The following is a 25643-nucleotide window of genomic DNA, read 5'->3' on the forward strand; positions in this document are numbered from 1 at the left end:
CAGTGCGTGGGGTGTGTGTCCCCGAGGGCAGCCAGGGGTGTGCAGGAGCTGCTCCTGGAAACCTGTGACTGGGGCAGAAACCGGGGAGCAGAGAGGTACCGACAGAGGAGCCTGCAGAGCCCTGCAGAGCCCTGCACACTCTCTGCCACGGCGGCACCCTCCTGTTTCTGTACCGAATTTAAATTGCCGTGGCTCTCATGACGTACCTCATCGACTTTCAAATCCCCCTTGTGTCCCAACGCCTCTGAAATCCCAGGTGCCGTTTCTGAAATTTTAGCGAAGGAAAAAGCTTGAATGGAAACTTCTTGCATTAAAGGTCACACGGGAAATGATTTCTAATAGATTCATGCAAATCGTGCTTCGACCACAAGGTGCTCATTTGGGAAAATGTGAATTGTTGAGAATTACTTGTGTAGTCAATAAATGGCACCAGGAAATACCTGAAATCTTTTCAATACCTTTTTGCAATCAAGAAGTCAGGCAGGCAGGCTCCTGGGGAGATGGGGACAGGACCTGTCCCCATCCCTGTCCCCGTCCCTGTCACCGTCCCTGTCCCCGTGGGAGCTGCCATGGCTCCCGACTCACTGGGGCTCCCACTTGTCAAGCTCAGAGCTGTGTTTTCAGCTTGGGGTTAATTCAGATTTGAAGCCTGGTCAGGAGTTTGCCCTGCACTCCAGCCCCGGCAGGATTTGTGCCAGGGTGCAGTGTCCGTACCGGGCGGGCTGTGGCCCCTCGTCCCCATGCGATGGCCACGTCCCTGCCATGCCCTTGCAGCCACCGCCGGTCAGCGATGAGCCGGACCAGCCTGTGTGGGACATCCGCCCTGTCCCTGCCCGGGCTGCGGGTCTGGGGACACCCAGCCTCTCACCGCTGGGTCTTGTCAGCTCACGTTCAAACCTCATCATCCATTTTTTCGGGGGGGTGAATTTTTCCAGCAAAGGGTCGATTTTATATATCAATTACACTAAACTCATTTTCATAACAACAAAAATTTATTGATTTAAAGATGCAAATTCACAGGTGAACAAAATCAGTGCAAAGGTGCTGGCTCCATTTCTAACCAAGGACTGAACTCAACAAGAGTATTTCCAAATCCTAAAGCCCAAAGATGTTGAAAATGTTGTATTGTACAAACACAAAAAGCCATTCACAGCAGGAGATTACGCTCTTACATAAACCTGGCTTTGGCGCCAGGGCTGAGCCGAGTTCAGCCGCGGCCAGAGGGGGAATGCCGCGTGCTGCTGGGGCCGGGTTTGCTCCCTCTGCAAACCTGCCCCGCTGCTCCCGCCAGCTTTAGGGGCGATTGGTCCTTGCTGGTCTCAGCGTGATCTCGCCCTCGCCCCTTGGATGTTCCTCTGAGAGCTCCCACTGCCCTGGCCAGAAGCTGCTTCTGCCAAGTGGGTTGCGCTGTGGGCACGGGAAGCACTGGGGGTCCCACCGGGGGTCAGCAGGTGACCTGTCACCTGGCCAGCTCGGCCTCAGGGACCTGCCACCTTGGTCCACATCTCGTCACAAAACGTCTCTTTGGCTTGTGCTTTTGGTTTTCATCTTCCAGTTCTGCTCTGTGGGGGCTGAGGCGCCCAGACGCAGTTCGTTAGCCCGTCACTGCAGATGCTGCACATCTGGTGGGACGTCCCTGCCCGTGGGACGTGCGTGGTCGGGCTGTGGAGCGCTGCTGTGCCATGTGTGGGGACGTCCCTGCCAGCCGGCCCCTGTGTCCCCTCAGCGGGACAACAGGTGCGCGCTGTCCGCAGCGGCACGGCGAGGTTTGCTGGCGAGGTTTTGGCATACCAGCCCGATGGGAATGTTAATCGCGTCAGGTGGCAGCGGTGCGGGAAGGTGGTCACCCCCCGGGGATTAGAGGTCGGAACAATCGCCGTCCCTGTGACCAGGCAGGGACACAAAGAGCCTTTGTGCCGGGAGCACAAAATCTCTGCTTATTACCGCGGGGCTGACACGCTGACAGCCCCGCTCTCCAGGCCAGCACAAAGCTGCCTTGCTTCAGATTGTTTGTTTATGTAAATTAAAATGCTGCATTTAATTATGCAACGGGACGAGCCTCAGCAACAAGCGAGGTGCTGATTGGGTCGCCCCGTGGCCAGAGCCCCTGGCAAGCGCCAGGGACATTGGTGGTGCCACCGCGGTCCCTGCTGTGCCGCGGTGCCCGCAGACGGGGACGCGTGCGTTGGCCCTTGGATAAGGGGAACCAAAGGCTGGGAAGAGAGAGACGGGTGAGCAGCAGCTCCTGCTCCGGGTGCAGGAGTGTCCCCGGTGGGGACGCGGCCCAGCCCTCGGCATGACAGAAGAAGTGCCAGCAGCATCCCCGGTGCCCGAGTGCAACGGCAGCGTGTCACCGGAGACGGGCCCGCTCCAGGTCACCAGTGCCACCGATGAAATAGCAAAATCTGTCCGGACGGTTCCTTACGCCAATGTGGAAACAAATCCTGACGCTCCACCTGCGAAAGAAAATTGGGAGGAAAATAGGAATTCATTGGCAGAGGACATAATTCCCGGGGATTTTGATGGAGAGAAGCAATGCGAAGGTAAAGTACAAGGCTGCCTTTAAGCGTTTGGAAGGGCAGGCTCTATTTTATGTGTAGCCTTATGAATAATGGGATGTACTATGTGCATCAGTCAGAAGTCCTGCGCTATGGTGGTTGTAACAACGACTCAGAGCAGTTCGGAGTTCAGGACAAATCAGAACTAGCAGTTACACAGGGTGCGATGAGAAGTGTGTGACTAAAGAAACAAGCAGTTTTAAATCTGCTCTGTAACTCTGCTGCCTATCCGCACCTGTTAAAACCTAATTATTGTCACTAACCACTCATTGTCTGTTTCTTGTGCTTTGTATTTGCTAAAGAGAAGCAAGAGGCAGCCGCTGGGCCGCTGCAGCAGGGACCAGCTGGTGTCCAGGACTCGGGGACCGGTGGCCAGGAGTCGCAGGAAGGTAATGAGAAGTGCTGCGTGACGTGGGGTTCTCCTGAAGCACAGCAACGAGCAGCCTTCAGAGGCAGCGGCACACAGGTGGTTATTGTGTTTTGTCGAATTTGGTCAGGCCCGTGTGTTCTGGAGAGCGGTGACTCCTCTCTCATCAGCAGAGCTGCGGCACCTCAGCAAACGCAGCCGGTGTGTCTGTGCGCATCGCCAGCATTCGGGGTGGGAGCCCGGCAGGGTCTCAGGTCCCCAGCAGCCCCTGAGGCTGGGAGATGCTTTATCTTCTGCTCCATGCAGGGGAGCTTGGAGGACGACTTCTGTAACTCAAAAACGTGTTGCCTCCAAACCCAGACTCATTTTCTGCCTGATTCACCAAGTACCGGATGCCCCGGTACCCAGAAAATTGCCTGCTCACCTGAACCTCTGCACCGGGGGCTCTCCACTTGTGCCTGGGTGAAAATGGTAGAGAGCAGGTTGAGCAAAGGCTGGACTCGCCCCTGCCTCCTGCGGTGAGCGGGGCTGGGAGTGATGCTCACAGCAAGTTAAAATGTATGGAATGTATAGACACATGGGCGGACATCTTTAGTAATACTCTGCAGAATGCAGCCACACCTCCAAAGAGAAGTACTTGACCGAGTGCTATTAAAGGAGCAAAGCCACATCTCTGTGGTGCTGCTGCCCTGTGTGTTTCCCATCACAGGCTCTCGCCTGGCTCATCAGTTCTGGCAGCTGTGGGACAAGGGACAGCTGAGCTGTGGGCTGGTGACAATGTCCCCCTCTGCTGGCCTGGGCCATGGGGGGACACGGGGTGGGGGCTCTGCCCATCCTGGCACCAGCCGTGCTGGGTCCCTGGTGTCACCCACTGGGCTGCATTGTCAGTATTTTCTATATGTCAGCTGCCACATAAATATGAAACCTGTCCTCAGAGAAGAACAGATTAACAATGCAGAGTAGCTGTTGCGGTGCTGGCAAAGCCAGTGTCATTGTATTTAGCTCTAAAAGATGTACGGGCCATGCCTTGTACACAGAAACTTCACTTTCATTATGAAAAGGAAAAACTCTGTGAACATTTGTCATGGGCAAAATAATATTCCCTCGAGCTGCAGAGGTTGTGAGGAGGTGGATCGTGATGGAGGCTTTCCTACTCGGAGCTGACGTCCATATTCCAGCCGTGTTGCTTTATGAGCGCACAATAAAACCTATTAAACGCTCTCACAGTCCCCCTGCACTCCCCTGCCCCCCAGCCACAAGCACTTTATCTCTAAATTGCAGGCAGCTTTTTAGTACCTAACCAATTTAGTCTAATTAATACTCGGGACCCCACAGGCGAAATGTTGAATAGACCATTTGTTGCGGCAGGAAAGCGTGGTTTAGGGCAGAGCCGTGCCAAACAGGATGAATGGGAGTCAGCCATGTCAGCCTGCTGGGCCACCTCGCAAGGGGGACGCGTCCGGGCAGTCAGCACCGAGCACCTGCGGGGACACGGGACCCCGGTCCCACAGCGGGGCTGCCCCGTGGGCAGGGGGCTCGTGGAGTCCAGTGCCTGCCCAGGGCGGTAACCAGGGAGCTGGGCAAGCTGTTTGGGAAGGTGGCACAGCAGGGACACTGCAGAGGGACACTGGCCAGCGGGGGACCCGAGAGGGCAGGGCTGGACGGGCTACATGCAGGGAGGGACAGTGCCTTGGTCCTGGGGCACAGGGGATGCTGCAGCATCCCCAGTCCTGGGATGTGGAGGTACTGCAGTGTCCCTGGTCCTGGGGCACAGGGGATGCTGCAGTGTCCCTGGTCCTGGGATGTGGAGGTGCTGCAGTGCCTTGGTCCTGGGGCACAGGGGATGCTGCAGTGTCCCTGGTCCTGGGATGTGGAGGTGCTGCAGTGTCCCTGGTCCTGGAGCACAGGTGATGCTGCAGTGCCTTGGTCCTGGGGCACAGGGGATGCTGCAGTGTCCCCGGTCCTGGGATGTGGAGGTGCTGCAGTGTCCCTGGTCCTGGAGCACAGGTGATGCTGCAGTGCCTTGGTCCTCGGGCACAGGGGATGCTGCAGTGTCCCCGGTCCTGGGATGTGGAGGTGCTGCAGTGTCCCTGGTCCTGGAGCACAGGTGATGCTGCAGTGTCCCCGGTCCTGAGATGTGGAGGTGCTGCAGCGCCTCAGTCCTGGGGCATGGGGATGCTGTGCTGCTCCTCCCTCCTCACGGCTTGACCGCTGACATCTTCTTCACTTCTCTCTTTAACACCGGGGAGCAGGGAAGGCTCCCTGGGAAAGATGGTACGAAAGAGAGGGGCGGTAAAAAATGCAGGGGCAGGTAGCTGTAAGCAGTGAGTTTGAGCGTGTGCGAAGCCTTTCTGAAGCATGTGCAAGCACCCTGGTGCCAGGGCTCAAGCTGGGATGCTCCGCACCAGGCAGGCTCTGCGGGACGGGTGCTCGGGTGGCGGGAGCTGCTCAGTCACTGGAGCGATGCTACCCCAAGAGCAGGGGCAACGGGAGCACTGAAGTGACGCTGAATGTCCTCACCCCACTCCCTCTGTGTTGCTGCAGGGCTGGGCAGCGTGGGGACACCTGCAGACAGCGAGGAGCCGGAGCTGGGGACAGTGGCCAGCCCCGGCAGGGACACCGCGGGGACCCTCGGAGCCAGCGCCGACGGGAGAGGGAACGCAGCCGAGGAGGAGGAGGAGGACGAGGAGGAGGTGGAGGAGGAGGACACGGAAGAGGATGAAGTTCAGGTGATTGAAATCAAGAAGGAGAACGGCGAAGCGTCCTGTCTAAAGCAGCACCACGGCAGCAAGGAGCCATCGCCCCCCAGCAGCCCCGGCTGCGCCGCCCCGGCCGAGACACCCGGGGAGCAGCCCGGCCCGGGGAAGAAAAACGACATCTCCAGACACAGCTATTCCAGATACAACACAATCTCCTACCGCAGGATTAGAAAAGGAAACACCAAACAGCGCATCGATGAGTTTGAATCCATGATGCACTTATAAACTGAGGTGGGGAACTACTTAACGAGCCGAGCGTTCGCTCTGGTCTTTGGTTTTCTTTGTTGGTTCCCCCAATGTCTGTCCACACAACATGAGGTCACTGCTCTTTTTCCTTTTTGTATATGATTTCATAATACACTGTGAACATTTAACATCATTTTGACAGCGGGCAGAGGAAAACAAATAATCAGTTTGCTAATTATAATACCATTTGATTTAAACTTTATCCTTTTGTTTTCTATCCGGCTTGTGTAACTATGTTCACACAACAGGATGTGTGGGGCTGGCTGGGGCTCCTCTGGCTGCGGCACACGTGTGGTAAGAGCCGCCAGCTGTGCCGGTGCTGAGCCGGCAGCACCGCAGCTCAGCCGGGCCGCCAGGGCCGTGGCAGCGATAGAGACGCTGTTTGCGGCCACCTCTGTGCCCGTGGCTCACGGTGACAGTGACCTCCATCTCCAAATCGTGCTGCTGGGACCGGCATTGTTCGTGTTCATGGGGAGATGCTGGTGTGCAGGAATTAAACAAGGTAAGAGGGCAGCGAGGCGGTGACACGGCCCTGCTGGGGAGGTGGCACCGGTGGCAGTGGTGGCACTGGTGACTGGTATCACCGGCTCTGGGCCAGTGTGGGGACAGCGGCTTAGACACCGTGTGTCCTGCCCGCGTGTGCCTCTGTTCACCCGCTGAAACTGCCGCTGCTGGCAGCCTGTACGTTCCCAATCCCCCCGCTCTGGGCTCTCTTACGTCTTCTCAGTTTTTGCGCTAAGTTTAGATGCAAAATGTTAAAGATTTTTTTTGTGTCAAAGCCAGGCAAGTTTTAGGCATAATTGTTTTTTTGTGTCATCTGAACACAACCGTTCTCCGTTTCTAAAAACCTTTGTGTGACTACATTACTGTTGATGCAGTCATTTTTTTAGAGGCGGTGAGAACAGAGTTAGACTCCGACTTCGGCCGCAGTGGCTCCTCCAACCTTAAGTGCTTTTTTTAAGGATTAGTTTTACATCTCCAGCAGCACTGAGTATCATTTTGACTTTTCTTGTTCTACATAAAGGCAATTATTTATTGGCAACGTGAACATACTAAACGGCAATTCTGTATTGTACAGCCCAGACACAGCCCTCATTGTGCCATTCAGACTTGTTTATTCGCACTTTGGTTTGTGTAAGTCCAGAGCTTCGCTTGTACGAAGTTATACTGCGGGTTTGTTTCTGGCTGACAGCTGCCCCCCCGCAGCGGCTCCCGTAAGGGTGACACATTGCTCTTCAAGACGTGACCATGGCCCGGGGGTGCCGAGTGCTGCTCCAGCTGACCGGCCTCAGCGCCCACTGTCCCCTCCTCACCGCGCCCTCCGGCCCCAGTTGCGCTTCAGGATGTCGGTAACTAATTTGCTTTACTGCAATTTAAAAGGTGTGATAGCGAAGAAAACTTTGAAACACCAAAGTGACATAAAAACCAGAAATGAAGCGAGTACCTGTGGGTGTCGTGGAGAAGCCGGAGGTTTTAGGGTGTCTGTGGAGCTGCGGGAGGTGTCTGCCCTCTGCTCGCGTCAGCAAAGGCAGGGGTTTCTCTCACTTTATCGTACATCTATAACAGTCACTAACGTTTGGTTCATACCCCAGGTGACGGCCAGAACACAGCGTGCAGACTGGGCAGGTGCGGGCATGAGACGCTGGGTGCACAGCCGGGGGTCCTGGCACGTGGTGGAGCCGTGGGGTGAGCACCCAAAGCCTGAGCATCCCCCGGGAGCAGGGCGGGTTTGGGCAGAAGAGCTGGGCGGGATGTCCACAGGAAGTGCAGCTCCGGGATGTGGCAACTACCGACCCGGCCTTAGCCTAAAAATCATTTCTCCAGGTTTCTGCAGTGCCAGAGAGGGCTGGGGGCAGGTGGGGCTGGACCCTCTGGGGCGGTGACACCTTCCCGCTCTGGCCGTGCTGCGGGGGCTGGACGGCCCCGGAGCTGCGCTGGGACAGGAATTAAACCCCTTTGGTGGAAACGTGCCAGGTGCCACAACACGTGCAGCGCCGTGGGCACAGCGCCAGAGCCACCATTGCCATCACCTGCACCGGACGGGCACTGGGCACCCAGAGCACAGCCAGAGCTGGACCAGTAACTCCGAACACCCAGAGCACAGCCAGAGCCGGACCTGTAACTCTGAACACCCGGAGCACAGCCAGAGCCGGACCGGTAACTCTGAACACCCGGAGCACAGCCAGAGCCAGGACCTGTAACTCTGAACACCCGGAGCACAGCCAGAGCTGGACCGGTAACTCTGAACACCCGGAGCACAGCCAGAGCTGGACCGGTAACTCTGAACACCCGGAGCACAGCCAGAGCTGGACCGGTAACTCTGAACACCCGGAGCACAGCCAGAGCCAGGACCTGTAACTCTGAACACCCGGAGCACAGCCAGAGCTGGACCTGTAACTCTGAACACCCGGAGCACAGCCAGAGCTGGACCGGTAACTCTGAACACCCAGAGCACAGCCAGAGCTGGACCTGTAACTCCGAACACCCAGAGCACAGCCAGAGCTGGACCGGTAACTCCGAACACCCAGAGCACAGCCAGAGCTGGACCTGTAACTCCGAACACCCAGAGCACAGCCAGAGCTGGACCTGTAACTCCGAACACCCAGAGCACAGCCAGAGCTGGACCTGCCTCCTGTAAGGCTGTTCTGCAGCCACGGTCTGTGGGTCACCCGACAGGAACTCGGGCAGGAGCGCCCCTGGAAAGGGCCCACGTGGGTCAGAAACAGTTAACACACAGTGCTCAGAGGAAGAAACTTCATCTATTACCATTTATTCCCTTTTCAAAAAGTTTTTTAAAACAAAACAACCCAAATGGGGCCTCCAACCGTGGCCGCTTGGACTGCGGGTCCCTGGTGATGGCAGCACGGTGTGAGGGGTCCTGTCCCTCCGCTGTGGCACTTGTTCTCTTCAGGAGCGCTGTGCCCGTCTCCTGCTGCCGACACCGGCTCCGCAGCGGCTCCGTCCCCGCCCGCACTGCTCTCAGAACCCAAACCCGAGGCATCACGCAGACCCAGGTGTGTCCGTGGAGATGGTAAAAGGCACGGGCAGCTCGCCGGGGAGGAGCGAGACGCCTATTGCCACGTCTGCCCGAAAACACGCTCCCGTTTCTGGCAGGTGGGGTGACGGGTGCAACCCAAACGCCTCTGAACGGTGTGAGAGCCGGGGCGCAGCTCCCTGCCGGCGCCCCAAAGGCACGCTGCGAGAGACGCCATGGTGGAAGGGAGCGCTGACGCCGACGGGGAGCCGGGTACGAGTGACAGGCCTGGCGATGGGATGTGACCGTGACATACGGCCACGCGGTGCCTGCTCGGTGACAATGAGCGAATGTCAGCAAACAGAGTGCGATGAACTCCATGCTCCTGATGAAGGATGACAGCGCAAACAACATCCGTGTCGTTTTTCTGATGGTGACCGCAGGCTGGCTGCGCCTAAGGAGGGATAGAAAATCAGGAATAGGAGCTGACAGGGAAAAAATCTGTTGGGCCGGTCAATATTTCGCAGACTCATCTGCACTTTGCCATCAGCGCTGATTTGCCACCTGAGAGGTAACGGTGTGCCGGGGCCTTCTGAAGAACCAGAAGAGGTACGAGGTTTGGTGAGGGCAGGACGGCGGAGGCTCCGCCGAGACCCGCGTGCGACGCCCATCATTAAAAGGCGGCGTCTTCAATACGCAGTCGATTCCTAACAGAACCCTGATCCTCATCTGTCAGAGGCAATGGTCCCGCGGGGCAGGATCCCGTGGCCAGGCCCAGCATGGCCACATCCGATGGATTTTTTAATGCATTGGTCAATAAACTTCCATTTTCTCAGGCCCTGGAAGAATAAGCAGCCCGGTTTGCTGTGGCAGACTACAGAGCCCTGGAAGCGTTTCTGTGACTTATGCTGCTGTCCGGGGGAAACTGATGGAGGTTTGCAACTTCAGAAAATATTTCCATTTAAGAATACAGAAAATTAGTTAAGTTTTTGCCAAGGTCTCCCACGCTGAGAGAAAAACACACCTGTTTCAGCCATCAGTAACCCAGATGCGCTGCTCTTGCTATTCTGATCCTTCAATATGCTGGTTTAAGTTACAGATGTCAGTTATCATTCGGAAATGAACTTCCAGTTTTGCAATTGCTGTCACTAGGCGCACGGATGCCCTTGCTGAGCTCACAAGATGAAAACACGGTGTTCCCAGTTCAGCTGTGCTCCCTTCAGTCCGCATAGTAATTGCCGAACTGCCACTTTTGGTAAGGATTTGCAGAGTCACAGGCATTTACCCTCAGGGCTTTGTGAGACGGATCCACTTCCAAGCACGTTGGTGGCTGGAGGTGCCCGGAGACGATGTGGTCGGTCTGCAGGGGAGAAAGAGAGGGCTTTAGTTAGGCTTGGGCTTTAGTTAGGCTTAGGCTTTAGGTAGGCTTAGGCTTTAGGACTCATGCAACAGCAGCTCTGGTTTTCCATCAAGAAAGCTTGGTTCTTTTTGGTGTGCCCTATTTTGCGTTTCGCTGACACGTAAGATCTCTTTGCGGACTAACAGGGACGTCTGGGTGGGACCCAACGCCTGCGCCCAAGCCAGGATCCCCCCGCTCCTCTGTGCTCCCTGGCTCCTCCTGCTCTGGAAATGGAAAGATTAGTTCTCTCCCTGCCCGAATGGCAACTCCCGTGCAAAGGGTCTCACTCCAGATGGTATTTGCCATACGAGGGAACAAACAGAGGGAGACTGATTTTCGTATTGTGGAGTTTCTTGGCTGATGAACTCAAAGCGCATTTACCGCGCTGAAAAGGATGTTAGGGAATTCAGCAATGAGGTCTGAATGCTGGGGCAGCAAACCAGGTTATGAAAGAATGCAGAGTGTGAGTGATCTCCGTCCTTTCGCTTCCCACACCTGCCTTATGTCCCTAACCCGCGTGGCCAGCACGGCGAAGCTGCACGTGCTGCCAAGGGTCAGGGACATGTCCGTGTCACCGACGAGCGCTACCGCATCTCCTACCATCAGCTGGTTATCTAGATGAAATACTCCTGAAATGACACCCGGAGCACTGCCCGGGCACAAGTTGGGCCTTTGTGCCTATGGTAAATGCACTTCACGTCATTAATCCAACACAGTGACTGTGACAGCAGAAGGCAAAGCACCGTAACCCCTTTGGTCAGCGTTCCCCAGCCGTGGAGCCTTCACACTCCTACTGCTGCCACCAGTAAAGGCTGATGCCACTGTACGGACCGAGGCCGCTCGTCCCCAGGCAGGTGACAGTGCCCCCGCCTCAGGGCAGCCAGAGAACACCGGCTACACCTCACCCAGGGCCCGAGGCGAGCCGGGCTGGAGCAGCACACAAACACTGCCCTGCTGCCTGGACTCCTAAGTGGATGACAATTTTCACGTATTTCTCACAAAACGCCCACTGCAGTGATCTGGCTTTGAAAGGAATGGGGACTTGTAGATATGATAAGCATAATATTTGGCTTCATTTTTGCTTTCTTAAATCAAGAGTATTTTTCTTAAATATGAAGCAGGCCGTTTCATAGCATTCTGGACAACTAACTACACCAGGCTGACTGAGATACAGTTGCAACTCTCTTGCTTTTTGCAGTGCAAGTAATAAACATAAGTAACCATTCTTTTCCTCTCCATAAATGCTTTCTCCTAAAACACCACTGAGTTGAATGCCAATCAATACAGAGTAATCCCCATGTAAGTGCTATTGATGGTTTCTATGTAAAACCAGGATGTTTTGCTACTGCCATGCAGGCAGCAGAGCCCCCCGGAGAGAATGGCTTGGCATGACCTGTTGGGATGTGCATCGCTCGGATGGATGCAACGCAACAGCAAGCACGTGTCCCTGTCCCCACGGGGACCAGCAAGGGTGCTGGGCCACCACTGTTTAACTTGGGTAAGAAGATGGTTTGGCAAAGCCAGACCAGAGGGCTGGGGTACACTGTCCTGAGCAGGGACCGCGGTGGGGCTGCCCTCACCATCCCCAAATAGGGACCAGGGACCATGGCGGGGCTGCCCTCACTATCCCCAAATAGGGACCAGGGACCACGGCAGGGCTGCCCTCTCTGTCCCCAAACAGGGACCAGGGACCACGGCAGGGCTGCCCTCTCTGTCCCCAAACAGGGACCAGGGACCGCATCAGGGCCACCCTTGCTGTCCCCAAACAGGGCCCGCGCTGGGGCGCCCCGGCCCGCGCTCACTCACCATGTGGGGCTGCAAGGTGACCAGGGAGCGGTGCAGCCAGGTCAGGCTGCGGCTCCGGCCGTGGCAGCGGCGCAGGCCGGGGGCTCCCGCGGAGCCGGCCGGGCAGACGCAGAGCTCTTGGTGCTGGATCAGCCGCAGCCACGTGTAGTTGAACTGCTGGTGCTGCGGGGACAGAGCGGCAGAGCTGTGACCCAGCTCGATCCCACGGAACAACTGGCAGAGGCTCTCCCCACCTCCTCCTGTCCCCACCCGGCACCGGGGGTGCGGAAAGCCGAGATCCACAGACAGACCTTCCTTTGCTATGGATCTGCAGAGCTGACAGTCTCAGGACAGCCCCAGCCCAGACCCCAAACCTGTGCCCTGTCCCCCCAGCCCTGCACCCAGCATCGGGGTGCACACAGTTAAACCCCCGTACGCAACAGACCCCGACCCACGGGCTGGCCTGAGCAAGGGCAGCAAGAAAGTATCAGGAACTGCCTAAAAACACAGCCTGGAAAGGGAGAGCTTGGCCACGGCGGCTGCTTCCCACCCAGCGACAGTGCGGCTGGAGGTGTCGCAGCAGCACACGGAACACAGGCTTGGATTTCAATTTTTCTGCCCATTTTCATGTGCGGGCTCACTTTATCCAGCTTTCCCATCCCAGCTGGACTGGCTGCTTCTGGCGCTGGCGCTCGGCTACAGGCTTTGCAAACAGGCGGCTCCTGCCCCTCGCTGCTCCCAGGCACCGTCTGCCTGTGTCCCCGGTGGGAAGGATGGCATTAGCTCCCGGGGAGGGGACAGTCACCATGGCGAGGTACAGGAGCTCTATGCCATGCACTAAACCCGGTATCACATATTCAGTACGCAGGGTGTCCTTACCTTGTTGTTAACATCACACGTCTCCAAAGCCAGAGTGGTGTTTTCCACAGTGACGCACCTTGCCATGGCTTTGTTAACAAGCTAGAAAATAGCAAAAAAACACAAATTCAGATGTGCATTCCCAAGAAAGAGGAGGGGCTGTTACACTGCTGTTAACCTGCTGGATTCACGGGACAATGATTAATACTGTCCAGTTAACTGAGCAAAGCAGGAATGACGTGTAAGTGTCCTTGGCAGGGTTTGTAAATGCTCATCAGGTCCATGACACATGTTTTTCTACATGAAAAGGGCTTGAAACTAGCCCTTCTCCGAAATGTTCAAGGCTAGATGAGACACATTCTTTTTTTGGTTTTTTTTTTGGATATAGCTCACGCTCTTGTTTTGCAAATCCCCAAAACAACAGCTCCCAACAGTAACAAGTGCAGACTCCCTTCCCGCTGCTCCAGCATGGAGGTGACCAGCCACCGGCACAGCTGCCGCGGCAATCGCGTGACGGTCCCGACCCGGCTCTGGACAGACCCATCCCAGCTCATTACCAATCCATGTAGCTATTCAATATTAATTATCATAACCTCTGTATTCCTTATCCTTAGACATAAACCACTGATCAAGTCTGAGACTAAGTCCGGATCCAGCCACAGGCAGACTCCTCTCTGAGCAGTTCAGAAAGCAAGGGGTCTGTTCTGACCCTCCCGACTCAATGGGAGGGTCTTCCTTACTCTATGTATTTCTTCCTTACCCTTAAACCATTGACTAAGTCTGATCTCAGGCCGGACCTGGCCACACCGAGGCTCTGTAAGGAGTTCAGAGTGCAAGGGGAGCACTCTGAACATCCTGACCCAACAGGAGGTTTTCCTTACCCTTTGCATCTCTGGTCTCTGTGTAAAACATCCTAACTTGAGCCCAACTCCATTTTCCTCTGTATATGTCTTCCATGCAGTAATTAATAAGGCGAGCCCTGCCATCAAACCTACTGAACCTTAGCAAAGCCCTGTTAAACTTTGTTGAATCCCATCAAACCCACCGAGCCCTGCCAAATTATTATTTTACCTCACTAAAACAAATTTCTGCCGCTCTCTTTTGAGAGAGGTGCATTCTGCTCATCCGCAACAGCTCCGCCGACAGCCCTGGCCGTGCATCAACGTCCCCGATCCCTTACTAATGTCACTCCTTCTCCTTCTTTCGGAATTTCTGAAGAACTTACGAATTAATCCCGGTGAATAAACAGGCTATTCAGCAAACAGTTACTCAAGTACCTCTGGATAGCGTTCAGCACAGCTGGAATTTGCAGAGCTAGCTGAAAAACAGATTTTCTGCCCTATTAAATGTTGAGAATGAAGATGAAAGAGTGATTCAGGTGGCCTGAATCAGGACAAAGCAAGGCAAAGCAGGGTATTTTCACAAATACCGCCGAAAAGCTGAGGTTCGGTTCAGCTGAACCAAAGGTCTCTCTGCATAGTCCAACTGCTTTGCACGGAATTTGACATGAAGTTCTATTGCTCTGGTTGAAAACACAAGAGCTGAAAAAGTGAATGTTTTTCAAGAAATTTCCTGTTCTTGAGACTATTGCTGCTAATGGCTTTTAAAAAACGTCACCAGAGCCAACGTGCCAACGAAGCCCTCAGTGTAACCCATCCGGACGGCAGCGCAAGGCCAGGGCTTTGGCCATAGGACAGTTTTGTCCCTCGGGTGTCCCCTCGCAGCGGTGACCGGCCCTACCATCCCAGCAGGACTGACAGCCGCGTCCGAACGGCCGCACGGCTCCTAACCGGCTGAAGCACCAAACCAGCGGTTCCCTGCAGGTGTGCCGAGTGCCCCGAGGACGCCATGTCCCGCTGTCCCTTGGTGTCCCTGCACCATCCCCAACACCCGGCAGAGCCCAATGGGTCCCCAGGGACCCTTCCCGTGACACCCTTGGCCCTCAGACGAGCCCCACACGCAGCCAAACGGCTGCCGGGCTTTTTGCTGGCCCCAGCAGGGTCACGGCACCGGGAAGCCGTGTGCCTTGGCAGGGACGGAGGGGACAGGCAGCCCTGTCCCCGCTGAGCGGCCAGAGCAGCCCTGCGGGCCTGGCCAGCGCTGCTCCTGCCACGGCACCGGGAGCCAGGGCTGGCGGGGAAGGCAGCAAACCCTCTGCTTTCCATTCCTGGCATCGCTGTAACTTTGCCAACAAACCAGACATTTCACTTTTGCTATTTCAGTTATAGCCAGTTTGCAATCAGTGTTGTATCTTTTCCAAGTTGAGTATTTGAGGTTTTGGAACGTTCAAAGCAGTAGCCAACGTTCTGCTGAGGCTCAGGGCTGGGCCAAATTCAGAACCCACCTTCTACTCTTGTTTGATTCACCTTGTGATGCTGGTGAAGTGACACTGAACACCCGGGAACGGCTGCACGAGCAGGTGCAGAGAGCAGCAGAGCTCCCCGGCCAGAGACAGTGCAGGTGACACGGAGCACGACCCACTGTGCCCCCCGGCACCCCCAATGACAGGGTGACAGGGGCAGGACAGAGCGTGGAATCCTAATGGACTTTGAGGGGTTTCCTGCCACCTTGTCCTCACGGCAGGGACGGGCGCTGCCAGGCTGTGCCCGGCTGAGCAGCGCGAGCAAACGCGGATTTGTGCTGCGCTCTGCTGGCGGCACAGCCCCGCTGCAAACACAGCATCACTGCAAACACAGCCCCGCTGCAAACACAGCCCCGCTGCAAACACAGCCCCGCTCACTGCACACCCAGCACCGCTCACTGCACACCCAGCACTGCTCACCGCACACCCAGCACCGCTCACTGCACACCCAGCACTGCTCACCGCACACCCAGCACCGCTCACTGCACACCCAGCACCGCTCACTGCACACCCAGCACCGCTCACTGCCCCAAAAAGTGATTCCACTCTCCTGCCATGACCAAAGAGCCATGTGGGGGAAGGATGCTGGACCTGCCATGCCAGGACACATCCCCTGGCCCTGGCTGCTGTTCCAACACTGAACTGGCTCTTCAGTGGGAAACCGTCTCTTGGAATTGTGACCTTACAAAAACACCAGGGAACCCAGACCACCGTGACACATTAAATATTCAGAACTGTTACCCAGTGCCCAGGAAGCAAGTCAGAGACACGCTGGGATGCAACCAGGTCCCTGGACAGCCCCTGCAAACACGTTTAAAGGAAGGACAGCAAGGGGTTTGGGTACGTACCAACCCGCTGGCTTTAACCAGGGGAGCGTCGAGGTCCGGGTAGACGTTCTCCAGGTACCACTGGAAACTTTTGCACTGCAGCTTCTTTCGCAGCTGGATTTGTTGAGTCAGGTCGCCAACATCCAGGTTGTTCAAGACTAAGTGGTACGCGTGGCCGTAGAACAGTTCCTTGTACTCGTCCAGCCAGACCTCGGCCACGCGGGCCAGGTTCCTCTCCACCGTGCTCACCCGGTCTTTCGGGAAGGAATAGGGGTTGTCGTTCCTGAAAATGTGCCCAACTCGGGAGCACGGAACGATCTCAATCTCTCCCCCGCACATCCAGACCTGAGGAACAGAGGTGGTTTGGATAGAAACACAGGGAAATGTGGAGTGCTGGTGTGTGCCAGCCACAAGAGAAGCAGAAAAGGAACTGAACTGCGGGAGGGACGGGGTGTCCAGCACGGGCTGCCACGGGGGGACCCTCCTGAGCCTCGAGCCCCCAGGCAGGCTAGCGGGACACAGGTGGGAGACAGTGACATACCTTGAATGAAATCTCCATATTTTCACCCCCCCAGACATCCAGTCCTGGGTCGTACATCCCCAGCTCAAAAAAATACTTCTTATCAATGGAAAAGAGGCCACCTGCCATTACCGGGCACCTGGAACAGAGCAGCCACACAGCGTGTCAGCGGGCGGGGACGTGCCCGTCCCTTCCCTTCCCCTGGCTTTGATGAGGGAACCACCAAGAAGCCGCGGCTGCTAAACGCCTGGGGACGCGCCTGAGCCCGCGCTTACAGGACAAGGACCCCCCGACTTGTCACTTCACTGCAGGCTGACAGATGCAGCGATAAAACAGATTATATTTGGGTGTCTTCACCCAGTCTGAGAGCCACAACGGGGCACGGAAGGGAAAAAGACAAGGGAACGTTCCCCTGTCCCCGGCAGCACCGGCCGAACACCAGCAGTGCTGCGGGAGCTGGGAACGGCTCGCTGGCTCTGCCGGGGCGACTGCCCACAATGTGCCACCGCCTCCGTGTCCGCACGAGCAAACAACATTTGGCCTCGAAGGAGCCTTTCTTGCCAGATTACTAACAAGAGAACAAGCTGCTCACAAGCTATGTTTGCCTTTTTTTACCTTATTATATCAGTTTCCTTGATTTTATTTCTCTCAATGACCTCTTGCGGAATCTGCCTCCATCCAAAATTCATTGGCCAAGTAAAAATCCCACGCTGAAAGTTGTCCACGGTCATGTAACTAAACAGAGAAAAGACCGGGATGACTAATTCTGAGTCACATTCCTGATTGAAATGTCACCCTTAATGAGTGAAGATGAGTATCTGTATGTAATTAAAACAGGATTTTAACAAATTTCATCAGGAATCCTCTTCATGCACTAAAAGTCACCAAAAAGGAAAAGCTGTGTGCAGCAAGCGAAGGGGCCACATCCAGTGCTAAGGTTAATTTCTGGCGTACGGCGACATCCCGTGTCCCTTGTGAAACGCAGCTGGGCCAGCTGGGAGGTCTGGACCCGCGTGCTCCTGTCGTTGAGGCGCTGGTGGCCCAGCAGGGTTTGCCGGGGATTCGGGGTTTCCCAGAGCGGGCGCTGCCTCACCTCATGTCCTTGTCGCTGATGACCTCGATGACGGGGCAGGCGACCTTGGCGCGGCTCCGTCGGACCCTCTCCAGCAGCGGCTCCAGCCAGCCCACGTTGCACTCCACGTGCGAGTCCAGGAACGTCAGGACAGCTCCTGCAGCAGCGGCCGGGTCAGTGTCACCCTTGGGTGCCCCGTCCCCTCCCGTGGGCTCGGGGTGCTGCTGGCGGAGCCACAGCCTCCAATGGCGCCCCAAACCCTCCCACCCAGAGCCCAGAGCACGTTTTCACTGCAGAAATGGCTGTTTTGGTGCCAGTACAAACAGAGGGGCCACGGCTGGAGGTGCCGACTGCCGCTGGCCAGGGCTGTGCTGAGGGGCCGGACAAGACCCAGCTCATCCCCACCTCAGCCCCTCGTGCTTCACACACCAAAAAGATCATAGAATCGTAGAATCACAGATGGTTTGGGTTGAAGGGACATTCCCAGCTTCCTCAGTGCCACCCCTGCCATGACAGGGACATCTTCACCAGTTCAGGGTGCTCAGAGCCCCGTCCAGCCTGGCCTGGGATGTCTCCAGGGATGGTTCAGCCACCACCTCTCTGGGTACCTGGGCCAGGCTCTCACCACCCTCAGGACCAACAATTCCTTTCTCATGTCCAGCCTGAATCTCCCCTCTTGTAGTTTCAAACCATCATCCCTTGCCCTGTCACAACACACTCTTCTAAAAAGTCTGCCCTCATCCTTCTTATTGGCCCCTTTTAAGTCCAGAAAGGTCATAATAAGGTCTTCCTGGAGCTTCTCTTCTCCAGGATGCCCTTGGTTCACGGGGGGTACTAAACTCAGTGCTGGAGGCGGGGGGTCCTGAGAGGGCTGTGAAATGGGTTTCTCCCACCTTTGGCGATCTCCGCTCCCGCCAGCCTGGCCCGGATCAGCCCGTGCCTCTTCTTGAGACGGAGGATCTTCACCTTTGGGAACCGCAGCATGTACTGGTCCAGCTTCTCCTTGAGGTACTCTGCAGAGAAGGACAGCGTGAGGACGACCGACCAGCTCATCATCCAAACCAGGTATTGAATGGCTGTTCAAAGACTCCACAATGACTTGGTTTTCTTCACTGCACTATAATTGCAATTAAGATCTGGTTATGAATTATTTTCCTTTGCCTAAAAATAAATATTTCCTTTGTGCTCTACAAATTCCTTGATATTAAGCACCACATTTAAAGCCTTAGCCTGGGTTCGAACTGCACGAGGGTTTGCTGTGGCACACCTCTGCTTTCCACGTTGCTTTTGTCATGGTTTCCCGTGCGGGAGCTGGTGGTAAATTCTCAAGACAAAGAGGGATGAGAGGGGTGGTCCAGGGGACTCGGATGCCATGGATGGTTTCCCTCTGGCAGAGGAGCCCGGGACCCTCTGCCCCTGCGCTGCAGCTGCTGCTGCTCCAAGCGCTCGGGTCACCCACTGTCCCCTTGGGTCACCCGCTGTCCCCTCGGGTCACCCACTGTCCCCTCGGGTCACCCACTGCCCCCTCTGACCTGCAGGGAGGACCCCAGCTCCCTCACCCACGACTCTCTTTGCTTTTCTCCAGGAAAATGTAACTGTTTGGAGTTAGAAGCCAGGTAAGAGCTTTGAAAGGCTCCAAAGGTGAAACGTTAGTGGAGGTGTTTGCTGGCGGTTATTGCTGCTGCTCAGATACAAAGAGAAGTCACAGGGAGAAAGTAAAGACAAAACTTGGAAAGATGCTTTTGAGGGGAAATGGTCTGGACATGTGCTCATGACTATTTCAAAAATGAGCAGAATGAGTCTTTCTCTTCCTTTTTGCATCTGTCTCCGTGCATTGCGGGCTCTTTGCATGCGTGGCAGGAGCTCTGAAGTTCGTCTGAGACAGCACTTTCCCTGAAGGACCAGCAGTTGGAAAATCACATCATTCCCAAATTCTTAAGGGCTGAGGTCAGCGGAGAGGCAAAGCATTACACAGCAGAGGCTGGACAGCCTCTGAGCGCCTGGGAGCACCGTGCAAGCCACGGCGTGCGCACAGCCGCCCGGCTCCCACTGCTGCCACTGCAGCTGCGCGTCCTCTGAGCAACGGGAGCGCACGCAGTGCCCGGCTGTGAACGTGGCAGCTCCCGGAGTGAGCGAGCGGGACGGGGGAGATGTGAACGACAAAGTCCGGCAGGCGTGGGGCCAGCGCCGCTGCTCGACCCCCGCAGCCACCCCGCTGCCCTCTGATCCCCCATCTGCAGAGACAACGGCGCCGGCTGGGGATACACCTCAATACAGCAAAAAGAAAATGTGATTTCTCTCTACAGTGCAGAATTGAATTACAGAGAACAAATTGTATTTTGGCCTGAAGTTATATTAGTTTCATAAAGGCAGAAGCAGCTTCACTTACCTTTAGTGCTGAAGTCGTCCACCAAAATGAGTTCTTCGATGAGGTGCGGGGGAGATCTGCTGAGGACGCTGTGAACGGAGCGGAGCAGCGTGGACCACACTTCATCCACGAAGCACATGATGATGCTGGTGGTCGGGAGGTCGTCGTGAACCCGCTGCTCCGAGCACCTGCAACAGCAACACGAGCTCACAGGCACCGGCCGGTCACACTCGCAAAACCCTGCTGGCTTAGGGTTTGTTGGGGAAACACGCGGAGAAGAGGAATTGCCAGATGCAAAATATAGAGGTGAACCCCTGCAATGGGATTTTGTCAGGAGAGGGAGCAGAGGGGTGAGGGGAGAACTCCACACAGCCCTGGGGGATGGGGTACGCTGGCTCTTTTCTAACAGGGACCCCTTTCTAACACTGCAACCCAGGGGACAATATCCCCTTTCCACAAGCAAACAGTGCAGCCGGCCCCAGGTCAGCACCGCCGGCCTCAGGGACTCCTGTGGGAAGGATCCAGTGATGCTCTGAGCACCCACAGCGTCTGGGATCCCAGGATGCATGAGACAACCTCACTGGAAACAAAGAATTGGTGTTAATATGTTAAAAATGCAGGAAAACAGCAACTTGACAAACATGCAAACAGCAAGAAAGAGTCACCCAGTCCAGCTTCTGCACCTAACATCGGGTAATGGGGAGCTTGGGAAAACGTTCAAGCATCCGAATTTCATGTACAATGACACTGACGGGTCCACTCCCCGAGCATCACGTATCCCACTCCCTAAGCACCCGCATCCCCAGGGACACCCCAGCCTGGCCGTGCCCCGAACCCAGCGCAGGGCTCCAAGCAGCTGCTTTGCTCGCCAGCAGCCAGCGATGCACATCAGCAGATCCCAGGGAGTGACAGAACTTTTCCCATCTGTGAGTTCGGCATCTTATTCTGTGACAGCCAAAAATGCAGCAGCTGGGTCAGGCCTCTGTCTTCAGCATTTGAATAAAAGGTCAAGCAGCAGCTTTTCTCATGTCCAATTTGCAATTCAAGCTCTGCTGTGCTGTGGGGAGCAGCGCTCCCTGCTCTCCCATCTCTGATGCATCTCCAGGCTGTGGAACGTGCCGAGCCCTCTCTCCTCTCCCCCAGGCCTTATCCTGGAACACCCACGCATGGCTGGGATGCTCTTTCTCCTATCAATAAGCTGAAGTCTGAGAGCAGTTTGTGTCTCTTGTCCTTCCAGGGCAGACCTTGCAGGCGGGACAGGCACCAGCCCATCTGCGGGTGCACAAAAGGAACTTCTTGGCAATGAAAACAGTGTTCACTCTGCTCTCAGCAATAGACAGAACACAGAGAGTATGCGGAAAATTGACTTCTTGTGAATGAACGGTCCCTTGGGTCCGGCTGGTGCCAGCTCAGATGGACATCGGGGCACCATGTAGCTCAGAGAAGAAAACCCAGAGGTATTGCAGGGCTTTGCAGCTCATCGGAAGCGCACAGGGCGAGTGAAAATAACCTTGGAGTTCCTCCCTGTCTCAATCCAGTGTGGTTGGGAACAGAATGGTTTGGCTCGTGGTGACGGGACCTCTCTGCCGGGGTGCCTGTGTGACACCACAGCACCGCTCACGGGACTTCTCGCTTTAGCCCCTCCAAGTGCGGTGCTGGCCAAGGCCTGTGCACACCCTGGGCAGCCACGGGAATCCTCACACTGGGGACACCTTTCTCTGCCTTCTTACCTAAAAAAGCCAGATTTCTAGGCAGACAGCAATGCATTTGTTACTGTTGAGCCCCAGCAAAAGATACTCCGCAATGCCCTGTGTTTGGGCTCCATTACTTTGCTAACTAGATACATATATGGACATATATATACATATATTTATATATGCATAATACTTACTATATATAACTAATGTTAAGTAAAAGTCAAATCCTTTTGAAATTCCACCCCTACACAGGCTTTTAAACAAAAATCTCCCACACTCGTGTTCTGTTGACATCACCCCAAGAGCCTGAACAAAGTAGGCTGTGAAGTTGCTCTGGGAAACGTCCCCTTAGCTGTGCTGGCCCCGGGCTGGGAAGCAGCCCAGCACAGCAGAGCCGGGCACGGGGTGCCAGCCCTGTCCCCTCCGCCGGCAGGGGCGGCCGGGGTCCCTCCCCGCGGCTGCCACCTCACGCACACCCCACCTGCAACAGGAAACCTGGGTCCTTGTCTAAACCCGGATAACCTGATTGCCCGGGAGGAGGCATGGCGGCAGCCTGGGGAGCGGGCAGAGGCACGCGGGGACCAGCTGCGCCGAAACACAGCCCAGGGCTCCTGAGCCGTTTAAACCGGCTGCAGCCGTGGGGTGGTGCAGCTCGCTCCCCTCGGAGGGACCCTCCGGCACTTCTGCAGAGCATCCCCCTGGCAAGCGAAGCCCAGCGAGCAGCCGCACTGCATACGGACAGACAGACTGACGGCAAGTTTCCTGTTAGCCAGATTTCAGTGGTCCAGCGCTGCAGCATGGATCACAAGAGGAACTGGAGTCTAAACTGGCAGAGACTGGAACACTCCTGCAAAAAGGTAACGTGCTGTTTGATCACCGAGAGCTGCCAACACCGTTGCTGTGAGCTGGCCCTGACAGCCCGATTTCTGCCGTGCCGGCAGGCTGAGGGCAGAGCCAGCACAGGGAGCTTGCCGTGTCCCCTGCCCAGCGTGCAGCACGTGTCCCCAGGCAGTGGTGTCAGGGGCACACCCCTGTTTGGCCAAGGCGTCCCCATGACGCCCAGGCAGCAATGCTGTTCCTCCGGGCAGGTGTGTCATGCTCCACAGGCAGGTGTGCGATGGATGCACCAGAGCCGGGTGTGCGCACTCACCAGCGCTCCCAGGATCTGGTTCATGCTCCGCAGCCCCAGGACTTTGCTGTCCAAACACAGCGCTGGGTTTGAGCTGCACACAGGTGTCTGCTGCAGCTGCATCCTCCACCCCCAGAAAGCAGCCTGGCTGTCTCCCCTCCGCCCTGCCCCATTTCTTTCCGTGCAGGGCCTCACCTCGGCTCACAGGTGAGCACTGACTGTGCTGTGGCAATGTCCATGCACTGGCCTGTGTGATGGGGGATGACTCACAGCACAATTCCCATCCCATCACGCCCATCACCTGTGAGCGTGGGAAGAGGGACACCCGAGGGTCTCTGCACGACGCAGGTCTCTCAGCTGCCCAGGGGCTGAGACACTTGCTGCGGGAAAAGCTCAGCATGAGATAAACACTGAGATATGCAGAATCAGCAGCGCATTTTGTGGGGGCAGCTGTAACCAAACGATAGTTTTCCAAATCAAACCTCTGCGTCCCTCCCTGTGTGTGACCACAGATCCGAGTCTCCCAAGCCGGCCCTGTAGAGCGGGCACCGACCCCAGGGCTCTGCAGCACCAGTGCTGCTGGCCCGTGTGAAGGATCGCTGCCACGAGCATCCCGCACCGCCTCAGCCGCAGGCCCGTGTGCCTGTTCAATCACGCCAGCGCTCAGCGCGTGGCTTTGTGTCCTGCAGAGGCTTCTGCAGCCCCAGCAGCCCCTCCAGGCAGGGGAGGCTTTGGGTGCCCTTGCCTCGAGGGGAGGGCAGCGGCAGCTCGCAAGTGTGACGGCACCTCGGGGTGCCAAGGCAAATCAACAGGGCGTAGGAGCGCTGCAGGAACCTAATCCACAAATACTGAAACCAAACAGTGCTCAGTGCCACACCTGACAAACCAGATTAAGTGTTTAAACACAAAGAGGCCTGAGCCCCATTGCCTGCCTTGTGTGCCCCAGCATCTTTGGAGAGCAAGGCTTAGCAGCTTAGGACAAGCTGCGAATTCGAGTTTGTTTTGCATTTAATAACAACCTGCTCTTATGCGGAAAGGCAAAATCCATCTCACGGCTAGCACGTGCGGAGTGAAGGCCTCGGTGTGCCCAGCAGCCCTTCCCAGAGCAACCAAGCAGCTTCCCCAGGGCACGGCACAGGTATCTGTGTAGGGAAAGGGGATCTTACCCGGCAGGCCTGGTGTCCGCGATGGCTCGGTCCACGGGGATCAAGTCGCTGAGGTAGACATTAAAGTTTCCTTCTTTCCATCTACTTTTTGCTTCTTCTTGTTTGTCATCAGGAACTGCAACAGGGTGCCCAAACTGGCCAGGAGCTTGTGGGTCTCTCGGGGCAAGCGTCACATCCACGGATAAGACCCTGTGTGTCCCTGGGCTGCTGCCCGCCTGTCCCTGCCCGTCCGCGCCTGCAGCAGGCAGCTTGGGAGCTGCTCCTGGTGTCGCTCCCAGTGTCCGGCTCCCGCCGTCCCGCACCAGCCCGGGGATGGTGTTCGCAGCACGGGCACCATCATTTTTGCTGGTGAGCTGCTGCTCTTTGTGCTTTTCTTGCCTGTTTGTGAAGTTGCCCGCGGAGTCGGATCCAGGGTGTGGGGCTGCTGGTGTTATCGCCTCTTTGTTAATAAGGACGAAGTGATTTTCGGAGGAAGTTTCTTTCTTTCGCACCTCCGTTTGCTCCTGCCCGCGCAGTGCGCCCGGCCCCGCGGCCCGGGGAGGCAGCCCGGCCGTGCTGGCAGCGCGCTGCGGGCTCCCGGGGGCGGCGCGTCCGGGTCCCTGCGCCCCCTTTGCCCCCACCCCAGCGCCCTGTGCTGGCTCGGGGCGCTCGGGAGCCGGGGAAGGGGGCTCTGGGGGGGACCGCGGGGCTTCCCCCCGGGCTGGCGGTGCCTCCTGCAGCCCCGCTCTGCTCCCGGCGGGGCCCGGGACAAACTCCTCCGCTGCCTTCCGCGGGGCTCTGCTGACCGCCGGCGCCGCTGCAGCCCCCGCACCGCCCCGCACGCTCACAGCCGAGCCCGGCGAGGCCTGCCGAGCCCCCGGGGAAGCCGCGGGCAGCTGCTCGGCGCCCCTGCCCCGCTGCCCCTCTTCCCCGGGGCCGGCGGGCGGGGGGGTCGGCGGGCGGGGGGGCTCCCGGGGGACCCGCGTCCCTCCGCCCCTGCGCCGGAGCGCGGCGGGATGGGGCCGGGGACTGTCCCCCGGAGCCTCGGGGCCGCGCAACAGCCGCTCCCGCCCGCGCCCCGCCGCCTCCTTCGGCAGCCGCCCGCTCGCCTCGCCCAGGGAGAGGCGGAGCGCGGCCATGTCGAGGAGCAGCCAGACCACGGAGGCGGCGAAGACGAACGCGAGCGCCCGGCCGCTGCCGCGGAACAGCCGCCGCAGCCCGCTCATCCCCGGAGGCCGCCCCGGGCGGGCGGAGAGAGCGGCCGCACGCCGAGCCCGGAGGGACAGAAAGGCCGGGCCGGAGCTCCTCCCGCCCCCCCGCGCCGGGAGCCCGAGCTGTAACCCAACACCGGCGGGACCCGCCCGGCCCGCTCCGCTCCGGCCGCTCGCACCTCCGCGCCCGCCCGCGCCTTAACCCTCCCGCTGCGCCCCCCCCGCGTCCTGCAGCCCCGGCCGCCCCCGCAGCCCCGGCGTGGGGTGCACCGCCCGGCGCTGGGCAAGAACGCGGGCAGGCGCAGCAGGGCTGCAATGGGTTATCCCAGCACGAATGGGGTGCAAAGGGTCTGTTTTCGGTACGCA

At 57.2% G+C, this 25643-nt stretch overlaps 2 protein-coding genes across 2 annotated transcripts; one reads left to right on the forward strand and one right to left on the reverse strand.

Moving 5' to 3' along the window:
* Positions 1-1881: 1881 nt before the first annotated feature.
* ERMN (ermin) lies at positions 1882-6127 on the forward strand. The gene is made up of 3 exons (XM_065841522.2): positions 1882-2543; positions 2861-2947; positions 5470-6127. The coding sequence occupies exons 1-3, from the start codon at positions 2297-2299 to the stop codon at positions 5907-5909; spliced, it is 774 nt and encodes a 257-aa protein (XP_065697594.1). The 5' UTR covers positions 1882-2296; the 3' UTR covers positions 5910-6127.
* Positions 6128-8684: 2557 nt separating this feature from the next.
* GALNT5 (polypeptide N-acetylgalactosaminyltransferase 5) lies at positions 8685-25433 on the reverse strand. Its single transcript, XM_065841472.2, has 10 exons — positions 24088-25433; positions 20117-20283; positions 18621-18740; positions 17749-17884; positions 17271-17390; positions 16677-16794; positions 16157-16480; positions 12968-13048; positions 12110-12271; positions 8685-10264 (listed from the first exon to the last, which is right to left on the reverse strand). Exons 1-10 carry the CDS (start codon positions 25290-25292, stop codon positions 10124-10126), a joined length of 2574 nt encoding a protein of 857 aa, XP_065697544.1. The 5' UTR covers positions 25293-25433; the 3' UTR covers positions 8685-10123.
* Between the last annotated feature and the right edge of the window lie 210 nt (positions 25434-25643).

This window comes from Patagioenas fasciata, chromosome 7 (genome assembly GCF_037038585.1).
Source record: "Patagioenas fasciata isolate bPatFas1 chromosome 7, bPatFas1.hap1, whole genome shotgun sequence".
In the NCBI taxonomy this organism is placed as follows: Eukaryota; Metazoa; Chordata; class Aves; order Columbiformes; family Columbidae; genus Patagioenas; species Patagioenas fasciata.

Coding starts and splice junctions, on each gene's coding strand:
- ERMN (XM_065841522.2), top strand. CDS start 2,297: ATGACAGAAGAAGTGCCAGCAGCATCCCCGGTGCCCGAGTGCAACGGC. Junction 2,544..2,860: donor TGGAGAGAAGCAATGCGAAG/GTAAAGTACAAG, acceptor TATTTGCTAAAG/AGAAGCAAGAGGCAGCCGCT. Junction 2,948..5,469: donor TGGCCAGGAGTCGCAGGAAG/GTAATGAGAAGT, acceptor GTGTTGCTGCAG/GGCTGGGCAGCGTGGGGACA.
- GALNT5 (XM_065841472.2), bottom strand. CDS start 25,292: ATGAGCGGGCTGCGGCGGCTGTTCCGCGGCAGCGGCCGGGCGCTCGCG. Junction 18,741..20,116: donor GGACGACTTCAGCACTAAAG/GTAAGTGAAGCT, acceptor CCTTCTCTGCAG/AGTACCTCAAGGAGAAGCTG. Junction 17,885..18,620: donor GGGAGCGGAGATCGCCAAAG/GTGGGAGAAACC, acceptor CCGCTGCTGCAG/GAGCTGTCCTGACGTTCCTG.